Source organism: Hesperophylax consimilis, chromosome 2 (assembly GCF_061612785.1).
Source record: "Hesperophylax consimilis isolate HC1 chromosome 2, BYU_Hcon_1.0, whole genome shotgun sequence".
NCBI classification, from domain to species: Eukaryota; Metazoa; Arthropoda; class Insecta; order Trichoptera; family Limnephilidae; genus Hesperophylax; species Hesperophylax consimilis.
In genome coordinates this window covers 44,935,005-44,950,347 of record NC_142837.1, presented here as the reverse complement: position 1 = coordinate 44,950,347, position 15,343 = coordinate 44,935,005, and the positions used below count along the sequence as shown (strand labels likewise).

Below are 15,343 nucleotides of genomic sequence, written 5' to 3'. Positions count from 1 at the left end.
AGAACTCACAATATTAAAACTAAAAACCTTTATTATTTCAGAAAAATTAATTTTTAGAATATGTTCTAATGAATGATTTTTATGTTTGGCAACCCAGCTTATTGATATGTCAAAGTCAGAATACACGTCAAAATCATGGTAAGAATTTTTAAATTATAGCGAATTAATTTACATACATAGAAATCCGTTTACTTGTAATTTATAACCAAGTATTAGCGCCAAACAAATTAATTTTATGACAATCGGAACTGTTTCGAGTTAAAGTTACTAATTGCAATATTTACTTAGCGCGATCACTGGATTGAACGTAAACATAGCACCGTTTTCGTTGGAAAATCGCCTCATGTGCGCTACATAAACTTTACAATGTCATTATTTGCTGGGTCTGTCGATGCGAATGATAATAACGTTTCTAGAGCGCCATCTTCAACTTCCAAAGCTTGCTGTCAGTGGTGCTTCTTCTGATATGCACTTGCACCTACCTGCGCTCCCTCTTCCCTAGCATAATGGATAGAAATAAAACTGGGTAAGTTCATCTAATATTACTCTTATATATTTATTATAGGCATGACAAATCAGTTTTCTCTGAACTAGTTTGATTTGTTATTGTTAGGGCTACAATAAACGAGCAGCTTGTAGCAGTCTAAAAGCTGTTAGCTCGATGTCGTGACAAAAGCAAGCCAACAGCTGCCGACTCAACAGCTCGACACGTCCTATTTGTTATGAATGAGATGTTTCGTCTGAAATCTTCAAATTGCAGTGATTTGGCCTTTACGGAGCTGGCGATTTAGTCAGCTTGTCATGTTTTGCGACACAAAGGCTGCGAATACACGGACTGCTACAAGCAGTTATTATCGACAACTTCAAGCAGTGACTGTATATTTCTCATATGATGCAAAAAAAATCCAAATAAGAATGGGTAAAAGGTAAATACAAATATGTTCATAAACGATTTGTTATTGTCACGCCTGTACTGGTGAGACACTGATTAGGTAGGTACAATATTACTTCTCTTATATATTTAAAACTCAAGTAAAAACATGGCTGAGAGAACAAAGTGATATTCAACTTACGAACATTATGAAAACGATGTAAATACAACTTGAAACTAAATACAAAAGTTTAAAAACTACAAGCCGTCTCAGAACAGGAAACCCTAGTGAACTGTGAAAAAATTTAAATTTATACTTATATTATACTCTAATTTGTAGGATTCAACAAAGTACTGGTATAGATTACGCTTATTTCTTTATGGAGTATCCCCAAACTTGTTGCCCAGATCATGCATCCTATTGGTTTTGTATGTATTTCAGAAGAATGTTTTATTCTGTTTTGTATTTCTAGTCGGCACATGGAATTTAATAGTGGCGACGATGGCAGGGCTGTCAATTAAGTTGTTAATGACTCTGTGTGATACAACCAGGTCTGACATAATTCTCCTGTCAGACAGCATTATTAGATGCAATTGATTCATCATACTGACATAATTAATGTATCCAATTGGAAATTTGAGCTTAAAATTTATGTACCTAAGAAATTTGTGCTGAACTCGACCTATATAATAAATTGTGATCAGCTAACAAGATAATGAACCTTTTTCTTTCAATTGTTACCGCCATATCATTTTAGTCCACTCTTAATAAAATGTTACTGTAATAATCAACTTGTTGATTTTGTTTCTAGGCTGATGGGCACGTTCTGGAAGTGCGCTCGCATCGGGGAGAGGAAGTCTCCATACGTGGCTGTCAGCTGCTTAATGATGGCCTTTTCCATCCTCTTCTGGACCTAGCCGCCTTAATCACTCACTTTTGTACTGTTATTGTGTCTAAAATATATATTATTCTATTCTTCTATGCCAGTTATTTTATTTAATATTTTTTATAATGGAATAACTTATTGAGTAAAATCTCAAATTGTACATTTAATCATTTGTAAAACTTGGTATGCAGGAGTAGGTATGTCAAATAATAGTCTGTAAAACTTTATAAAACTGTTTATTGATGATTCTATCACAAATTGACGTAACTAGCAGTTCGGTATATGTCTTCTACATTCATTGATCGACAGAAGTAGTGTTGCCATTGCAACCGAAAACCCTTCCTCGTCTTATATTTCTGCTAGGCTGCTAATTGCGCCCCATTGCTGGCCACGTATAAATAAATGGGCATTACACATTGAATAAAATATGAACAACTTCGGTCGGATCTGGGAACTGAACCCAGGACCTCCAGCCTTGCCGGGGCTTTGCTCTACCACTGAGCTAATCAGACCCTTCGGACATATTTAACCGTATCATACTTCGCCTAAGAAATACCAACATTATCTTCATTTTATAAATTCATATTTTTTTGGCTGCTGTCTTTATAGGGTCAGATTAGCTCAGTGGTTAGTGGTTAAATATACTATATATTATTTCAAATAAGCAAATTGTGAAATAACACAAATTGATAAAATAAAATTTATTTACGCACATCAGGATTTGAACCCTCGATCTCAGGCTTTATAGTCGAGAGCCTTACCCCGTAACCATGGAGGCAGTCATGTAGATACAAATAAGTTATTATCCTTTTTTGTGAAAGTAATTTCTTCACTTGCCTCAACCTATTTAGTTTCTGTGCATAAATAAACCACTCTAGTTCTGTGTTTACATTGTCATTCTATTACAAATTGTTACACTTAACACTACAGTAACTTCAACTTAACTTTCACCACTTTGTCATTAAACCAGTATCGGTGTAGGTGACCTATTTGAGACGCTGTACCAAACTTAAGAAGCCAGTGTCACTAATTTTCTGATTTATAGCATTCACTCGCTTAGCGTACGGAGTGTGGTGAACCAACGCTCAGGGAGTGGAAACACCACCTGCAATAGCCATCCCAATCTAGGGTGTGAGCTACCATGCTCAGACTGAATGACCTGGGGAACAGTGTCACGAACGGTGGCTCCGAGAAACAGGGTCGCATCTCGGAGTATTTAGACCTTACCCCAGCACTCGGTGCTCTTCTGGAGTAGACCTTCTTTTTCCCTATTCGAAAATTCCCTCTTCCATCGTGGGGCCTTCAGGCAACCAAGGGGGAGTGGAGAGGAAAGACGAGACCCTCTTCCCTCGTAAGGCCTTCAGGGAACCAGGGAGGAGTAAACTCCTCTTCCATCCCAGGGCCTACAGGGAGCCAAGGAGTGGAGAGGAGAGACGAAACTCTCTTCCATCGTGGGGCCTTTAGGGAACCAAGGGGAGTGGACTTTTCCCCAATGGGGCCTTCGGGGAACCAAGGAGGAGTGGAGAGGAGATATGAGCCACCTTCGTGAACTCTTCCCTTATGGGGCCTTCACGGAACCAAAGGGGAATGGAGAGGAGAGATGAGGCTCTCTTCCCTTGTGGGGCATTCAGGGAACGAAGGAGGATTGGAGAGGAGATATGAGACCTGGGAAGACACATTATGGAACCAGAAGACATAGCCACATATCCAACGACAACCCTGGTGAACTTTATAAAAAGGACTGGGTGACTGTTAAAGGAAAGAGGTAAAATGGGAGATAACGGTTACCTATCCCCTGGATGGAGGAATTTCCAAAGGCATCTGACGAAGCGGTCGCGTTCAACGGAGGGCGGTGGAACTTGGAATAAATTCTATTTTGCTGACACAATCTTCACGGACTTCGATAGAGGCCAACCTCGTCAGCTTTAGTGTGGGAGAGTGTATTATTCGTAGTATATAAGAAGTAATTTTAGTTCATGTAACAGTTGATTTTATTTAGTCAGTAACTAAACGCTACGTAATCGATGTGTTGTTGTTTCTCTACGCCTAGGAAAGGTTTACACGGTAGTCAGTCGGCTACTGATGTCAGCATAATTCTTAATCATAGTATGGAGCCACGATCATAGTCTGAAAAAGTAGCCGCTGTGCCACCAAACCAAGATCCACCTTGCACCGGTTTCTTACCTGATATTGGCAGTCCAGCTTGTCTTTGGTTCACTCAAGTTAACACACTCGGTTATAAGATATTCACTCGAGCGTTGCGGGTCAAATAAGAAATAAAACAATGTTTCTAATTTTTATTTATAATATTGTTGAATAATAATATTTATACATAATAAAATCAATATAAAAAGTACTTTGTTATATAGTAATATTATTAGGTCCAAATATTTTTATTACAAAATTTTTCTGAAAGATTACAATTTTTTAAATATTTGAATTCCGAAAAAACATATTTTTGATCTCGAGACCCTTTCAAAATTGTAACTTCTATAAGTTTTTATTTTTATTGAAATACACTGGTAAAGATTACACTATTTGGAATACCTCATTTCACTGAATATAAAATATACGCTAGAAATGCATTTCATGTAAATTTGAATGGAAAACCATATTGCCACTGACTTAATACCTTTTGGTTCTAGCCCATTCGCTCTGTCTCTCTTACTCTTGCTTGACAGTGTATATTGTCATCCCATTTGAATTTAATGATGATGATGATAAAATACAGTTTTGTGTTGGAAATTTAACCCCTCAGGCTAATTTGTTATATGGTTTCATAGAAATCATAGTATCTCCTTTACTCTCATGATGAGAAATATGATCTAAACGGTGTTAGAAAGAGAAAACACCACGCTTTATATTCAAATCTAGAAGTTAACCACAGAATAATTAAAATGCACACCTCTATGAAACCAAAGGTTCTGACTGCAATTTTGAGAAAAAATTATAATATTTTTTTATTAATTATTTTTATGTGAAACAAAAAAAATTAAGTGACAGTAGTTTTTATAATACATTTGTGTAATAAAATGTGTATTTAGATGAAAAAACATAATGTGAGCCATTTTTAATACTTTTAATGTTGAATTTAATTTTTTTATTTTCAATAATAAAATTTGAAAGTGTATATCATCACCAATTCAAAAACAATTTTTAGTTTTCGGATACGTTCAGAATCATTCCATATTTGGATTTTATTGCAGGTTTTAAGCGGAAATACTCCGACCTTCTGACAGAAAATGCCAGAGGCCTGAGGGGTTTTGCCAGACTTTTGCATTTCTCGTGTTCGTCTTTATTCTATTCTCATATGAAATCTATGTGTTTTTGATCTAATTGACCAGCTTTTAACACTACGTTTACAAAAAATGTATAAAAGAGATGAAAAATGTAACATTAATCTGTTTATAAACATATTATTATTGATTAACATTGGAGTTACAAAATAATACAGTACATAAAATAATTTGCAAAACACAATGCATAAAATAAATGCAGAGAATGGAATATATAATTCTTTTAAATTATGCTATATTAACACACTTCAAGCGAAAATAAGGACCTGTTTGAGAAAATGGATTTTGCTTTAAATTGCTATATTGTTGAAAACAATACCTTTTTTTACGTACTCGTACGCCACACTCCAATTATAAAATTAGTGTAAAAAAAGTGTGAAATCAAAGCCTACTTTGTAATACAACTCCATAAACTGAAGTTAAAGTCAGTTTAGTGATGTTTTGTTCGTAAAAAATGTATGTATTTTATGATTCCATGATAACTCCTCAAAATAACAATTCAACACACTTATAAAAAGTGATGAAACAAAAACTAGGTTACATAGTTACATATGTAATACAGTTTTCATAACTTTATATCACTTTTTATTTGTGCGTTGAATTGTCATTTTGATGAGTTATCCGGTAACCGTATTTTATAACATAACGAATTTTTTTTTGAAAGAATGAAAGACAAACATACGAATAACCTGACAATATTTGAAAATTACCACCACAGTAAGCGGAAAATATTGCTTGCGTTGTGATGGAGAGCTTAGCCAGCCGAGGAATTGAACACACTACGCCTGGGTGGGACCCAAACGCGATGTCAACTCGGCCACCGACCGGTCGATTGGTTTTCACTTTCACATCTGGTGCGGTATAAGTTTGAGGATGTTATTATCCATTCTACAAGCTTAGGTTTAGTATAGTTTCCTTTTGATTAAATATTCTTCCACAAAAGACACAAGATAAGAAAATTGGAGACTTGTATCACATTGTTTACACATATGTATACATGTTTATAGTTGAGAACCCCACAAAAAGATTGGTATACAATATTCATATATTATTATCGGAGAGCAATGTCTTTCAAGCCATTCAAGTAGGACCGGAGTAAAAGGTATAACTACCCTTCCCGTCGGAAGTGTGTTAATTATGGTACTTGCTTTTCTTTGCAAAATTATTCAATAAAAAAAATTGATCATAATAATATAGAGAAATGATTATAAAAAAAATAGCACACATTGAATAATTTGGTCACAAAAAATCTAATTAAATATTTACTATGTTATTTCAAAGCAAAAAATTTAGTGTGTATAAATCTTTATTGCACTGTTTATTTTCACTATTAAAAAATCTATGTCCACGAGTAAAATTACATAAGTCTTTAACAATTAGATTAATGTCTCATATTACGTGATGATGTCTCATATTATGTGATGATGTCTTATATTATGTGATGATGTCTCATATTATGTGATTTTGTCTCATATAATGTGATGATATCTCATATTAAGTGATGATGTCTCATATTATGTGATGATGTCTCATATTATGTGATGTTGTCTCATATTATGTGATGATGTCTCATATTATGTGATGATGTCGCATATTATGTGATGATGTCTAATATTATGTGATGATGTCTCATATTATGTGATGATGTCTCATATTATGTGATGATGTCTCATATTATGTGATGATGTCCTATATTATGTGATGATGTCCTATATTATGTGATGATGTCCTATATTATGTGATGATGTCCTATATTATGTGATGATGTCTCTTATTATGTGATGATGTCTCATATTATGTGATTCATGAAGTTTTTGTAATATCCTTGATATTAGTGTATGACCTCACCCATAGATGGCACCAGATTAGTCTATCAGGCTACCCAAAGATGGCGTTAGTTGTTGAGAATAATATAATAATAAATAAGGTGAGGACCTTAAGGTCAGGGTTCATATTATTCCAACCGCCAGATATCAGAACTATTGTTAGCCGGAGTTTTATAGAAGATTGATAGTACCGGCTGCGCCAGTTTGTTATCCGGGTATTTCTCACAAACTCTCGGATTCAATACTACTCCGGCTTCAACTAAACACTTGGAATTTTATTGTGATAGATTGACAATGGCTCTGATATCTTAATTAGCAGGCGGTTGGAATAATCTGGACCCCGACCTTGAGGTTCTCATCTTATTTATTATCTTATTATTCTTGACAGCTAACGTCATCTAGGCTAACCTAATAATAGACTAATCTAGTGCAATCTACAGGAGAGCTGATTCACTAATATCGAGGATATAACACTTTTCATAGTAAAAAGTTGGGATATACATAATTATTCGACTTATTAGTTTTACCCGTCAACCATAGTCCTCAATACAATTTGTCAAGTTGATATTTATAAGATATTATTTTCAGATAGAATTTTAACAGAATCTGTATAAATATTGTAAATCAGTCCATTGTGTCATATTTATGACAAATTATTGTAATAATTTCAAAATATGGAAATAGTACGCGAGTTGAATTGATTAATATGTGCCAATTTCTGCCAATTGTAAAAGGTAAATAAGCACCGTAGTAAATTAAATAGCACAATATTTAAAAAAAGGCAAACATTTTTGAAATCTCAAATTTATCTTCAATAGACAATTATGTATTACAGATCGACTTAAGTCCTTCTTCCACAGGGATACGCATGTATCCGATACTCATGTTATGAAATCACGTCACAAACAACACAGTTCGTACACATCATTACCGAAATCACAAGGCCCAATTTCGAAATATGTAGTTGGATTTTGAAATTTCCTGCCCTCATTAAAAAAAACATGCCTCTGAATTTTAATATTTAGACATGGTGATCGTAGTGCTATATAGTCAATGAATCTACCTATATCTTACAGTGTATCCCATATTTTTAGAATATATAAAAAGATTATTAAAAAATCGTAAACTTTATAAACATGCGAATTCTGCACATTGAATATTTTCTATTCCTGTAGGTTGTCTGTGGTCTACTTAATAATCACAGATAAAAATATATACTAGAAAACTCAATTTGTAATCGTAAACAGCTGTTCGAAAGTTTTGTAAGAAAAAATATTTGAAAGAATTTGGTTTTGGGACTGTGAATGTTAAAATTGAATGCAGTAAATTAGAATATTTAATGCATTTACCACAAAAAACATAAAAGTGTAAAGTATTACCTCAGCTTTCTACTAACGCAAACTGCAGATTGCAAGAAAGTATGAAAAAAAAATTAAAATGTTTTACGAAAAGTAGATAAATTTGGTACATTATAATGCTGAACACGTTTTGCAAACTTGCCATAATATGCCAAAAATCGTTCAAGTGGCTATGCTTTATTACAAAATGTCTCGACACAAGTGAAGTCATGTTTAAAGTCTCTAAAATTTTGAATGGTAACAACCTTGCTTGGCTGTTCGTGGGAGACTGACAACGTATGCCTGTGTACAACATTCGCGTAGATGTATGACGGTAGTCGCAAAAACACTCGAACATTCGAATAACGGATACTTGCGTATCCTGTGGAAGGGCTTTACTTATTTATACAGTCGTGGGCGTCGCTACCGTTAACATTTGAGCTATCAGTGCAAACAAATTTATTCCATTGTTCCTCTTATGATCACCCGCTGATAATATTGTAAATCTGTACAGTCCACCAACATGACTTGATAAGATCCTAAGAACTGGCCAACTGAGAATGAGGTATGACAACATATATAAGCTCACAAATATTGCATGTCTAAAGGTCTCCATAAATAGGTAGATTTCTATAACATATAAGTAAATCAATTAATTTGAAGCACACGGATGTAATAATATATGTATAAACTTACATTAAAAGTTATTAAAAGAGTCAATACGCTATAACCTAAAATACGAATACATAAACACTTTATAATACATTCTAAACCATTTACGTTGATTTATAGATCAGTCTACAGAACATATACAATTTCTCCACTTCTTTGAAAATCAATTTCTGAAAAGCCAATTCTTCGAAGGCAGTTTTGTTAAAGACGTCGTCATATTAAATTCCATCGTATTTATTCCGTAATTATTCAAATATATGTGACGACACTTTATTGACGGGAAGAACGCAATAAATAAATTATTGTATCTCTCTATTTTGTGCTGTGTTTCAATTGACATCGAAATTTTTTTAAATTACATCGACTACTAATCCAATAATATGTTCCACTTCGTTTATAATTATTTATAACTATTGCAATATGGCACACAAGAAGATACATAAATACTTGAATTTCCGAGACTCAAAACGCTATCAGATCTGATGTGATTTGAGACTTTCACGGCCAAAAGTATTATTGCGATTAATTTTTGGAATATTCAATAATATCACTCACATTGTTTAGGATGACCGAAATTTAGCGAGTGCGTAACAAACACTGTTTACAGTATTCATCTGCTTTGCCCTGATGATGGATGCTGTAAAGGAGGAAGCGCAAACATGGCATAATAACCCAACAATTAATCACAATAGATCTGTTCAAAATGAACTTCAAAAATCTCATAACACTTCTTTCTTAACACCCTCACTAAATGTACCCACTATTTTACACGTAAGCTGCACAACACCATACAATGGGTACATCAACGGGTATCTAATATTCACACATCTTTCTATAAACAATCCTAAATTTTTAGTAATTATTATTCAAATAAAATAAACAAATTTAAAAATAAATCTTAAAATTATTAACTAATATTTAATTTTGTATTCAAAATTGTGCAAAACAATAGTTTTACATTTTAAAAATGTTTTTCAAGGGTCTGAAACTGCGTAATTTTGTGACATAATTAATATATTATTATTTCAAATTGTACAATATTAAACTATGAGCATAAATTCATAAAGAACTAACCTGTAAATAGTAGGATAATTTCGTTGACAACTTTTTATAGTATGTGAAGAACATCATAAATATGCATCTACAAAGCGTATGTAATATTATGACTTTAACTGATATAGTTTTGTTTAAAAAAAAACAGCTATTTCAGCATTTCACAACATGATTTGGCACAGCATTGTACATTTTACATAGCTTATGCTTGAAATATTAATAATAATCTAATAAATACTAATATGTAATTAACAAGTCATATTAATGAAAATAATTACATTTAACCCATCAGGCTGTTTGTTTAGTTTTGCGAACAAACAGCTGTTACTCATATGTATCTCCCTCACTCTCGTGATGAGAAATATGATCTAAACGGTGCTAGAAAGAGAAAACACCATGCTTTATATTCAAATCCACAGATAACTACAGAAGAATTAAAACAATTTACCTCTATATAAACAAAGGTTCCGACCGCAATTTGAGAATAAATTATGAAATTTTGTGTTTTTTTATATGAAGTAACAAAAAAGTGAGGTGGCAGTAATGTTTGTAATAAATTTGTCTAATAAAAAATTAGTTATTTTCGTTATCAGTAATTTTAGTTCAATGTTTAGACGAAAAACTTAATGTGGGCTATTTTTAAAACTTTTTTATGTTTGATCTCAAAATTGTAATATTAACGAAATTATACGATCATTTCTAATAATAAAATTAAAAAGAATATTTTATCACTTTTCAAAAACAGTTTTTAGTTTTTGGATACATTCAGAAATGTTCCGTTAATTTTGATTTTCTTGCGAATCGGAATTAAAAACAAATTCTCTGACTTTCTGACAGCGTCTTCAAGAAATATAACAAATAATATGCCAGAAGCCTGAGGGGTTAATATGCAATTACCAAGAGATAAAAGAGGTTTATTGAATGATCTTATATATTGATAATAATTATGAAAAGCTAAGTCGAAAGTAGTACGCAAAATTATTTGGCGTCAGAACATTATAGTGTGAGCATGTTTTATTAATATAAAAATATAATATAAATTAATAGCTTGTATATACTCTACCGCTGTTAAATTGCAGATTAAATCATAAAATAAAAGCGATAGAAAATTAAGATTAAGGTCAATTAAATTTATTAAAGCCTCGAATATAATAATTTAATAATATTTTGTCAGAAGATCTTCCATGTTTGACTAATGCCCCTTGTGTTATCTGACTTAAATATATCATTTTAACCTTATCTGCCCCGCTGTAGCATATGTGATTCATCGGAAGTTATCTCCGTATGCGGACGTTGCATTTATGTGATCCCAATGGCATTACAATACTTCTAGACTAGTGATGGTCTCACAAAATTAAAAGATATTGTGGCAAGTAACAAACACTCTTATGTTTCCATTAAATTCTTAATTTAAACATTGTTCATATAAGACAAAGAATGTAGACATTCAAAGAATACGTGCGCATGAACAAAATAGCTATAGAATTGGTCGGCGTTTTCATATTTAAGGGTTGCGGCGAATGTTACATTCTACATCACGGGTGTGATTGAGATGACAAGATACGCTTACTCAATCACACTAAGGCGAATAAGTAACGCATTATGAGACGAACTACTGAAGGAAGGTCAGAAGGTTGTCCTGCTTGTACTTATGTTTTGCTAAGTTCGCTATTTCACTTTAATTTACAAATGAAATCTTATTACTTGGCTTTTACTAGTAACACTTTTTCATCACACATTTTGGCACTGGTTTATGCAATTTGGTTAGAGATAACACAAAACCTCATGCGACGCACAACATTTTAGTACTAAAACCACTAAATCCAAAGTATGACAATTACAGTGTCTCTCGTTTGCCACTTTTTATATCTCTACAGCATGTCTACAATTTGTAATGTCATTGTGTCAAAACGTGCCGCATGATGGGATAGATTGCATTGAAAAGACCGGCATTGTAAAGGTTAAGAAAAGATTGTTAATGTCATGTCATTTTACCCATATTGAAACTATACTGACCAAATGGCGCTAACATTTTAATAAACTTAATATTAATTATACTAAATATTAGTACAAACAAGTATTTTAACATTTTTTGTCAATGATGAATGCATTGTTCACGCAAGTCTTTTAGTATCCTATTTATTATGTGAAATACCTAACTATCAGTGCATCATATTTCTAAACACAAATGTTGAGTGATGGGTTATTAGATGAAATCTAAAGTACACACACACATTCATATAATTAGCACTTGATAAAATACTTGTAAACTAAAGATTTCCACTGGCCACATGTACAATTAATTCAAAATAATACATATTTCATTTAAATTTTAACCCATTGCATCCAGTCATAGGTCATGACTGATTTTATTAACATATTTCGGCTGGGTATTTTTTAAGCTGGCGCTATGCTGAGTACGGGCGAAAATAAAGGTCGCGTGCGAATTTCTTTAATTTGTTTTAAATCGATGTATCTTTGAAAATAATCAAAATATTTTGCTTGCACGTAGGAGTTGAGTGGGTGCGGAACGGAGAAAGAGATTCAAATCGGGTTTCACGGTCATAAAAATCCTCATTCCAGAAATTGAATTATTTCACTAACAAATAATATACTATCCTTTTGTTGAAATACCGATGTAAACGAAAGGCACGAAAATAAATTTAAAAAGACTTGCATTACGATTCGATAACTATGAACATATAGTTGGGACCTTTACAAAGAGATTGGTATATAATATTCATGTAAAAACACTGAATAATTCCGTCTTTTCTGCCATTGAAATGAGGCCTGCGCAAAAGGTATAACTACCCTTCCCGGCGTTAAGCATCAATCGACCGAACGGGTAGAACTACCTTTCCCGACTGAAGTGTGTTAAGAGCGGAAGCCACGCTCAATATTTTCGCACGGCTCAAAGAGTCGACTCAATTGAATGACGGCTTGATTGAATTGGAGCTCAGAGCGTATGAAAAGGAGAATACTGTGCTCGCCCAGTCGTCTGATACGGCTCCCCACTAGGGCTACCAGCGTAAACGTATGAATGATCCTACCACGGGAATATTAAGATGCTAGGTAGTTATTAGGTGTAGGAACTTATGTCCGGTCCTGATGTCGGACTGTCATAATGCCGTTCCCGTCTCTGTGATTATGTAATAACAGTTAAAACTTTGATAATTTTGACAGCGCTAAAATATCTACATATAAAAAAAAGTAACCGTTCAATCAAAAAGAGCTAGCTCAATTGTGGGACTCGTTGATGAACGACTCATCGCTACACCATTTATGAAAAATTCAATAGGTTAATAAGAAAAATGTTTATGTAAATCTGAATTAGGTTAGTTTTGCATGCAGCCAGTGAAAGATTTTTATAGAATAAATTAATAACCTGCCGTAATGATTGTATAAAATATTATTATACATTTGCGTGTTAACTTTAGATAGAGAATGAACAGATAAAGGTATGTATATCTTTCGATGTAATTGATATTCAATGCACGGAGTTAAGCATGTATTGAACAATACCCTGGCTAGCATGTGTACGTATTGCAGATAAGTACCCTGAATGTAACGTATTATGTTCAACAGCTGGGCGATTTAATATTAATTTAAGAATAGTGAGATATTATTTATATATGTATAAAAGAGTTACGATTATGTTTAAACACGGATTAATTCATAAGAATTGAGACACTGGACGCCTTTATACAAAACAGGATTGTCTATAAGCTATGCTAGAGGGTGATGAGAAAATGACAAAATAAAATAATTATCAAAAAGGAACTCCAGTATATTTTTTATTATTCGGGGACTTACGAATGATTTGGGGTAAAGTTTTGAAGTTGTAAATTCTAGTGCACCTTAAAACTGGGTGCATTTTTAAGGTGAAAATAATATTATTGTATTTTAATAAGTAATTGTTTCACTTGATCGTGCCATGTCTTCTACGGGCGTCCTCGACTTATTTAACCATTCACTTTCAAGTCATACATTCTCCTTACACCTCTTTCTTCATTCATGTGATTCATGTTTTCCGTGAGCGAGAGAGAGCGAGAGACTTTTTACACCATTCACTTCATGTAGAATTATGAATTCCACATTTTAACTGTTAAAAAACTGCATTATGTCAACTTTGACTCGGCTCCGATAATGCGTTAAGTCTTCTTAGGACTTTCCCGACTTCTCCTAACATTCGAATCAATCTCTAAACACTCCTGGCACTAATAAGAACAAACTTTGAAATTTTCACCGCAGTCGGGTGAATGTAGGAACACGTACGGGACAAACAAAGAAACAATGATTTTACGTATGATTACATACATGTATTCTGAACAGGCGTATGTTCTACATATATGAATATGTATTTTTTAAGCCATAATATTTGTCACTGGAGTTCCTTATTACGTACAATTTCATAACTCATTCGACAACCAAACAATGAAGATATTGTTAAATGCCATAACTAATAATATTGGTTATTACAATATATTGAAATACAAAAAGAAAAATGATATTTACAAAAATACAAAAAGTGTAGCTGTTCTACTTTTGGCAACGTAAAATGAATGACCACACTGCGTACAATAATTGAGAGTACAACATCATCCAAAATAGTGAGCTACAATTAAATATCATTTGAACTTATTCATTGACCGATTAATAGTGTAAATGTTAACACGTGTTCATTATTTTTCCACTTTCATGAAGACAAGAAGGACATATACAGAATAGTACCTACTTTTATTTCACGTCTTATGATTTTTATGCCATGACAACAACAACACTGAATACTTTTAAATTTTCTATTCAATATTATTATGTTGGCATTCACTTAAACCAAATTTGTATGCATTGACAAGAACACTGAATATTGTGTACTATTTTTATGTTGGTATTCACCTAAACCAAAATTTCATAACATGCAATACACACAGATTATTTTTTCAAAATTTCAGGCGTCCACCTGGCCAAAATATTTTTTAGCAAAATTCGGTGTCACGACAATAGCAACACTGATTATTTTTTTCACTTTTGGTTCCAAATTCGATTTATGTTGGTTTGTTGTCCTTCAATATTGCAGCAGTTGGCTGGCAGAGGTTGATGCGGGAAGATCCCTACCGCGCCAGAGTGGAGTCCTCCTATCTGATCATCTCCAAGTACTTGTGCTTGTGCTTGGTGAGCATATCGGTGACAGTGACCAGCTTCTTGATGGCCGGCTGTGTCTTGGCCAGGACTTGCAGCTCCGCCAAATGCGACACGCAGATGTGGTGGAGGGTGGCCAGCTCTTTACCTGAGAGGAACGATGATAAACTTGTTATAGCGATGAAAAACGAAATATAAGAGATTTTTAAAAGGCAAAACCCAACTTTTTCACAGTTTTGGTATACAATAATATTAGGACTAG

The 15,343-nt window shown here is 33.4% G+C and overlaps 2 protein-coding genes across 2 annotated transcripts in view; one reads left to right on the top strand and one right to left on the bottom strand.

The window, feature by feature from the left end:
- The first annotated feature begins 8 nt into the window (after positions 1-8).
- Positions 9-1,853, top strand: ksh (transmembrane protein 167A-like protein ksh). The gene is made up of 3 exons (XM_089645618.1): positions 9-138; positions 417-526; positions 1,684-1,853. Exons 1-3 carry the CDS (start codon positions 136-138, stop codon positions 1,787-1,789), a joined length of 219 nt encoding a protein of 72 aa, XP_089501744.1. The 5' UTR covers positions 9-135; the 3' UTR covers positions 1,790-1,853.
- A 2,222-nt stretch (positions 1,854-4,075) lies between these two features.
- The window catches only part of vap (RAS p21 protein activator vap), a 51,291-nt gene continuing 40,023 nt past the window's right edge, over positions 4,076-15,343 (bottom strand). Inside the window, exon 20 of the mRNA XM_089643373.1 lies at positions 4,076-15,229. Within this exon, the coding sequence (XP_089499499.1) occupies positions 15,078-15,229 (152 nt within the window). The 3' untranslated portion in view covers positions 4,076-15,077. The remainder of the gene's footprint in view (positions 15,230-15,343) is intronic.

Bases quoted from the DNA above. Each gene is read 5' to 3' on its own strand.
- ksh (XM_089645618.1), top strand. The intron at 527-1,683 runs GTAAGTTCATCT...TTTTGTTTCTAG, and splicing joins ATGGATAGAAATAAAACTGG to GCTGATGGGCACGTTCTGGA.